The 7647-nt window shown below is 34.5% G+C and overlaps 1 protein-coding gene across 1 annotated transcript; it reads right to left on the bottom strand.

The window, feature by feature from the left end:
* Positions 1–124: 124 nt before the first annotated feature.
* LOC109161744 (calreticulin-3) lies at positions 125–5302 on the bottom strand. The gene is made up of 14 exons (XM_019310242.1): positions 5105–5302; positions 4908–5015; positions 4480–4672; positions 4087–4345; positions 3768–3824; positions 3628–3675; positions 3163–3249; positions 2977–3034; positions 2368–2435; positions 2068–2163; positions 1931–1987; positions 1758–1826; positions 745–777; positions 125–476 (listed from the first exon to the last, which is right to left on the bottom strand). The coding sequence occupies exons 1-14, from the start codon at positions 5199–5201 to the stop codon at positions 465–467; spliced, it is 1242 nt and encodes a 413-aa protein (XP_019165787.1). The 5' UTR covers positions 5202–5302; the 3' UTR covers positions 125–464.
* Between the last annotated feature and the right edge of the window lie 2345 nt (positions 5303–7647).

Genomic DNA, 7647 nt, shown 5'->3' on the forward strand with positions numbered 1-7647 from the left:
GGGGGAATTACAATTTCCTCCAACTAAATATTGTAATTCAAGTGACCAAAAAATTGTGTTGTAATTAAATTGCAATTAAATTGAACCAAACAGTCCATTAATGTATAAAAGACAATAAATCTCGTAAAATAAAGTCTGGGAAACGGAAAACAAAAAACATGAGACATAATTTTAGAGTACAGGAAGATGATGCGATGCGCACTTCGTGCCTTTTATTTTCACAGCTGGCTGCCTCATTGTCAGTACAAATTACAAAATCATTGTTTGCAGGGGCCTGTGAGTCAGTCTCTGAGATTACAGATCAGTTGTTCTGTGCTGGCACCAATATGCCATCTTGATGTTACAACAACAATTACGTGGCCCTTCTCAAAACAAGAGAGCAGAGCAGATATATCCTCACGAAGAATATCATAACTTAATCTGGAACATTTTGTCCTTGTGAATTAGTGTAATTGAAGAAGCACTCAAAGCTCATCCTGCAAGTGCCAAATGCTTAAATCATCATGAACAGTGTACAAGTTGAGGCAAAAGGGTAACGTGAATATTATCATATTATGCATGTAAGGTCTCTTTGTTTTGGGTGGAGAGGTAATTACTAATTAGGTAAATGGAAAGATAGAAAATACAACCAAGATTCATCAGTCGCAAGAAATCATTTCTTTTTCTCAATTAATGTGCTCAAAAATTTCCTCAGAACTCAGGTTACAATGTTTTGCTTCACGCAAAGGAGTAGAGTCTACTTACATGGTAGTCATCCATATAGTCACGTGGATCATGCTGCAGGACAAGAGTCAAGTATCAGAAATCTTACTCAATTCAGTTTTAGGGGGAAAAGCATCATATTTCATATATGTAATAATGGCACAGAACACCCGACACACAGAATAGCAAGGAACCTAATATACTGCCATACTGCTCTAAAATCACAGCGACAATTAAGCACAATCCTTAGGTTGTGATTGCCAATTAACATGTTCTTTCTAATACCCAAAAGTAATTGCAGGTTGGGTGGGGAAGAAAATCAAGGATTCATCTCACAAGTTGGAGAATTTAAAATTTGCAATGAGAATAAATGCATGCTTGAACTAAGAGAAAATATTAATCCTGCACCACTACGGCTTAGCTCCACAATGAATGTAGGCAGTATCACCGTCATGCACCATTGTACTCTACAAACCTTCTTACTATAAATTGTATCAATAGTCTGTAAGATGTTTTGAGTATAATGGCATTCATGCCACTATTTATAGGCGCATTTGTTCAATCTTGTTAAAATATTGAAGTCATGAAACCACACCTAATAGACAGAACTAGTTAAAACCCCTAAACAAAGCATAACCATACCTTAGACCAGAACAGGTTCAGAAAAGGTAGGACATAAAAAGCAGACCAATTTCTTGGCTCCTTTTCAAATATGATACAACTTGAAGATACCATTTGAACTACACTACTTAAGTAAAAATGCAAGCAAATCATAAAGTTGCTATAATGCTCATGTATGCACACTGCAACACTCAATCCATATCAACAATATTATAAACAAACCACATGATGAAACCTACATTACATTTAGGGAACCAGTTAATCCTATATTATTAGAAAAAAAATAAGGAATGCAAAGAGTAAGGGAAGAAAAATCAGACAACCAAGACAAGTGGCAGTTCTGAAATGAAAATAACACAATTTTATCAGAAAACGTTATAGACAATTAATTATGGAGAGATAAAGAGTAAAGACAGATAAAATAAGAAAGATACCCTTCTTCGGCGCTTGTAGCCCCTCTCTCTTCTCCTCTTCTCACCCTCTTCTCTTGCTCGCCTTGCTTCCTGCATACTTTATTATTCAGATAAACTCGAGAAAATAGTGCTCAGAAATTTGTAGTTCAAGGATTAAAAGGAAAAATCATGAAGATATTCAGATGGTTGACTACCTCTTCTTCTCGAGCTTTTCTCTCTTTCTCTGCCTCCTCAAATGCCTCCTTTTCAGCCTGATGTATCAGCATTTAAAAAAAATAAATCAGGTGCCTCTATTTGATCTAGAAAGAATATCCCAATAGCAATTCCTTACCTCCCTGTTTTTGGCCCATATTTCATTCACAACTTCTTTTGCATACTGTGGGTCATCACATATCAAAATATTGTCAAACACCGAACCAGCTTTTACCTATAATTGGAACATAATTTAAAGTTTCGGTTATTGCAGAACAGGCAATGTTGCAGTTGCCAAGAAAAAAGAAAAAGATTGGCATCAAATATTCACAAAGAGAAACAGGATGGTCATGATTATGAAGCAAGAATTTAAAATCGAGAACTGATAATAGAAAATTTGTCACATAAAGCTCTTGTGGAATACAGTCGCATATGTCACCTGCCAAACTTCAATGCCAACATATTTTATAGGCTTTAACACATAGAGATCAGGATCATCTTCAAACTCTGCACAGAAGAATACACATTTAGAATTTTTCCATCAAGTAATAAGAATTGCTCAGGGTGTTTGTTCTTGGGAGGTCATTTAAAGGTATTTAATGTTTTCTTCAAGTTATGTTGAACTAATAGGTCATTTTTCCATTCATGTTAATTTATTAGCCCCCCATAGCAGTACAAATATATTAAATGAACAAGGAAAAGATAGGTGAAATGGCATTAGGCTCCAATTCTGAAACAAGGGAATGGAAGTATGGAACTATTAAAATAAGAATGAGAAGTCAGTGAGAGAGAATTACTAATTTAAGCCTTTAAATAGCACAGGATATTATTATCAATTATAATAGGCATTTATTATGAACTAACCATCATTGTTTTTAAAGTTTATTTATTTATTTAACTCAAGCATCCCCTATTGAATAGGACAGAGCAAGGGATTACACCTCAGAAGTCTCAGGTGAATCCATTACTGCTTCTAAGCAGCTTTTATCAAAAGTCATGCACCCAAAGAAAGACCCATGGAGTCCGTGGACAGTGACAGTAATCCCACCTGGGTTATCAATCCATGGAGTCCTCCATTTCCCCTTGTAGTTTGGGTTCTTGATTTTCTGTAACATCAACCAGATTTGGAGGTTAGCAACATGTTTGAAAACAAGTAATCCATTCAATTGAAATTTAAATTCTGGTGTGGAAGCAGGATATCAGGCAATTAAGGTGGGAGGTAGGGAGAGAGCACCTTGCGCTTCCAAGGCCCTTTATATGCTGGATTCGGCACCTTGCCTGGTTTCCATTCTCCATCCTCTTCATCATCCCAATCAGCAGGCTATTGGATAAAACAAAAAATCCATGCCATAGTTAAGGACTGTTCTTCCAATCTTATTCTGGTTAACAAATCATCCAACTTATAGAAAGATTCTGAGAATCAATGGCAGGAGTCACTCATTTCAGTATTAAAGCAAAGTGAAACACAGCCACTATTCCTCCCATTTCCAGAAGATTATTGTTAAGGGCATAGCAAACTATTAGCAAATATAGACAAGTAGACAAGTATTTTAAAAGTTCATTAAAGCTAGGGATTCTCAATTAATATATTTGTTTAGGGAGAGAACCCCACTGGGAAGAAAATTTCCATCCATGAACATTATTATGAATACATATCATTAATACTCAAAATGAAGAGGAAGGAAGAAACACTGCAGACCTTTTTAGCCTTGGGATCAGGTATCTCTGGTGGAATTTTATCATATCCCTATAGCATAAGAAAGGTTATTAAAGAATGATGATCATTCTAAAATATACGTCACCATTATGCTAACAAAGCGATGAGCTGGGATCTTATACCTCAGGTTTTTCATCATTTGGATCATCAATATACTCTCTGTCATCCCAATCTGCAGGCTGGGAAAAGAAAGAAGAAATGCTCCATATTTATTGTTTTTAGATGAAGATCAATAATGCAGATCATTTATAGATGTTAATGCCCATTATTGCAACAAAATAATTCACTAAGACTGATATATTACAATACTATGGTTCTTAAGCTGTTATGATGTATCTATCTGCCAATCTTTATGCAGGATTACAAGATATATAGAAGTGGGCAAGTGGCTAGTGAAAATGTGATGAACTGAGATAGTGAATCAAAGACAAAATGATAAACCTTTTTTGCATGGATATCTTTGATCTTACGAGGAGGAAGGATATCCCAATCTGTGTACAGGCTTCCAGACTCTCTCTCACGGTTATCAATAAGGATGCTATATGTTGCATCAGGCCTTATAATGAGTGTGTAAAAATGAGTTAACTTGTCTGTCTCACATGTTAAATCTTTTCTAATGGGATAATTCTGTCCCTGGTAGGATACTATAACATGGAGCTTTTTTGTCTGTGTGCCACAGATATCTGGTCCAAACATCAAACTGCACATAGACAATTACTGCAATAAGATGAACTTGCACAAGATGAATGATCATGGAAGACATTTATTTGTATCTAATTAGTGCTTACATAATATAACAACAACCAAAGAGAGAGAGAGAGAGAGACAGAGAACCTGTATGGTGTGTCACCTCCAAATTTCTTTTGATTAACATAACCAGATAGAAGCTTAATATATCCACCACCACATTCAATGTCTTGCTCAAGCCTAATCGAATACTGGACCACTAGAGTTCTATTCTTATTGCTGAACTCCGGTATCTTTGCAGAAATTGCAAAATGCTTGGCATCACTCTGTGTTTGAATACCTACAACAACTCAACAGATAACCGCTACAGTATCCAGCAACACAGTTTAAATCAAATTCAATACATAATCAAACCAGAGCTTGTTAACAAGTTGCAATCACACGCACAAACTGATCGAATACAAAGTAATTAAGTAAACACCTCTTTAATTCCAACTGATAACCTGATACTGAGCAAGCTTGATCTAATAAGCAACTTCACCGAAAAATGTTAGAAACCGTAGAAGACTGTATACCTTTGTCGTCAGGGTCACCGGGCCACTTGCCGGCTGTGTGCTTGAAAGTCCCAGCTTTGCCTTCACTCCTCTTCCAATCCGACATCACCCATCTCCCTCTCCATCCATCTTCCATTTCCCAAAATAATAAAACCAGCCAGAATATCAGCTACAAAGTTCAAATTCAAAAGAATAAAATAAACATAAATGATAATCACCATCAAAGCGTTCTTCGAAGAAGATTTCGGAAACAGCTGAGTGAATGATGAGGAACAGAAACAAAAGCTTAAAATGATAATGGCAATAAGTTTCCATTTAAGAAACAGAAGAAGAATCTCCTCGCGCTAAAGTAGAAAGCTGCATTCAATTGACTTATACTACGCCCGCTATCCTCCGATGAATTTTTTATTTTTAAATATTTGCGTTTCTTTTTCTGGTGGAATGATGCTTCATGTGCAATAGGACTTTCTAGAAATGTCAAGGGAATATATTCAAATTCTTAGCGGGTAAATAAGTGGATTATCGTAGTAGTTACGCAAAAATTAATCTGAAAGTGTGTTGACACTTCTGTTACTATTTGAGTGAATTGAATTCTGGAATAAAAATATAATTCTTTAGGCTGAAAATATTTGAAAAAGTATAGAACAAATACTGTATTATAAGAAATTATAAGTGTTTCAATAAAAAAAATGTGGATATTAATATTAATTATCCAAAATAATAATCTTCTTAAGTTAAATAAATAATATACTGTGTCTATAATATTTTTTTTTAAAAAAAAAAAACAAAACAAACAAATTATATAAAAAAAAATTAAAATTTTAGCAAAAAAGTGCAATCCAAATTAAATGCTACTCTTGTTTAGACAATTATCACCGGGCTAACATAGTAACATGTAGCATAATATGAAGTGAACATTTTTTAAGAAAATTGTAATTCGTAATTGTTTTTTACACCGGACAACAATGATTGTTTGATAATGTAGCATTATAATTATCAAGTCAATTATGATCAATTTGACTACCAAGACTATGTGGTTTAATGGTACTCGGGTTGGACTTCTATTTAGAAGGTTGTAAGTTTGAGCTCAGTGAAGGTGTTATTGGTTCTTTATGTTTCAGTAAGTTATATGAACATGTACTACACTGTAATAGAGCCATTCAATGATTTAAAATCAACATAAGTATTTTTTTATTTTTACAAACTATTTCAAATTTTTTTTATCTATTTTAAAAAAATTTCAAGTATGATTAATCTAGTAATAAAATTTATATTTTTTATATTACACTTTAGCCCTGAATGTCATATCAAATTGAAAAAATGTGTTGCCTTGGCTACAATTTAAAAACAATTGTATATGATAAAGAATGTACCTCGGTCCTCGGTATGCCAATTCGTATGCACTAAGAACCTGATCGAGTATGAACTTAAGCACTCAGGTCGAGACCTAACTCAATAGAGTAAGAGCAAGAGCTTATCAAGCTGAAAGCTGATAAGGGGAACAATCAAGTCTGGTCAGTCAGTATTTTCTCGAGGTCTGATAAGGTTGAGAGATGGTCCCCACCACCAAGTGAGTGGTCAAATCTAATCACGTCCTTAGTGCATACAGATCGACATATCGGAAATTTGGGATATATTCCCTATCAGTGTATATACAGAATTGAATAATATGTTTTATCTCAACTAAAATTTAAATTGTTAATAAAATCACACATTTATTATTTATATATATTATCTTCAACACTCTGGGGCATTTCATAAGGGCACAACAAGAAATCATGGCTACACAAGAATGGCATACAAAAATGGTGTAAATTAAGCAATTAAGATATCTCACTGCAGCAACATATCCAGAATCACAACACAAGGAGAGGCCATTTTACCTCTTCTTCTACACAGTTTTTTCTTGTGTTTAGTTCAAGAATCAAATATAGTTTTTTGTAAAGGAAACAAAAACAGATCTAGCACTTCCCAGCAACTCTGGGCTCCATTCACATGATTAACAACAATGGCTACTCTCACATTCCCACAAACCTGCATTCAAGTTTATATATACATTTCCTGAACCTGTCTGTATGTTCCCCTCTGACCACCTAGCCACTTAAGGGCATCGCTATTCATGCACACTTTATACGGGCAAGCAAACTCGAGTATTTACACCATCATTAATCTTATCGTATAGTTTGAAGTATTGGATCAAACAAGTAATCGGAAATAGCGTGTTCACTTTAATAAAGTGGTCGAAAAAATTCATCATAGGTGGAAAAGTTGTTGTGCATCGTTTTTGATCACCAGTACGTGGTTGGAAAACGGGAGGCGTAGAAGATACAATTTGCGTGGTCGGAAATTCCAACCAATGCAAAATTGAAATACCAAGGGACATGCATGGAATTCTGATTCCATGAAAATGAGAGAATTCCAATTACGCGGAATTGCAATTGTCTCCCACCAAACGAAGGAATTTGCTTGTCTTTGGAATTATGTAGAAATTTGATGGGAGTGAAATTATAATTCTCTCCAACCAAACAAGTTGTAATCAGGCGTTTGGTTGGAGTGTGTGAATTAAGAGGGAAATGAATTGCAATTCCATGAGAGATCATTTGGTTTGCAGGTATAAAATTACTGAAAATTTAAATTCCAGTGTTTGTTATACATGAAAATTGAAAGAAATAAGTAGTATAAAATTTAAAATGCTCATTATTATTATTATTATTATTATTATTATTATTATTATTAATTATTAATGGCCATACACGTTGCT

The sequence above is a fragment of the Ipomoea nil genome, unplaced genomic scaffold (genome assembly GCF_001879475.1).
Source record: "Ipomoea nil cultivar Tokyo-kokei standard unplaced genomic scaffold, Asagao_1.1 scaffold2926, whole genome shotgun sequence".
NCBI classification, from domain to species: domain Eukaryota; kingdom Viridiplantae; phylum Streptophyta; class Magnoliopsida; order Solanales; family Convolvulaceae; genus Ipomoea; species Ipomoea nil.

What these genes read in the sequence shown, in the direction of transcription:
- LOC109161744 (XM_019310242.1), bottom strand. Translation starts at nt 5,201, where the DNA reads ATGGAAACTTATTGCCATTATCATTTTAAGCTTTTGTTTCTGTTCCTC. An exon ending in TTGGCATTGAAGTTTGGCAG is followed by an intron (nt 2,164 to 2,367) that starts GTGACATATGCG and finishes TTCCAATTATAG; the next exon opens with GTAAAAGCTGGTTCGGTGTT. An exon ending in GAAAAGCTCGAGAAGAAGAG is followed by an intron (nt 1,827 to 1,930) that starts GTAGTCAACCAT and finishes TAAAGTATGCAG; the next exon opens with GAAGCAAGGCGAGCAAGAGA.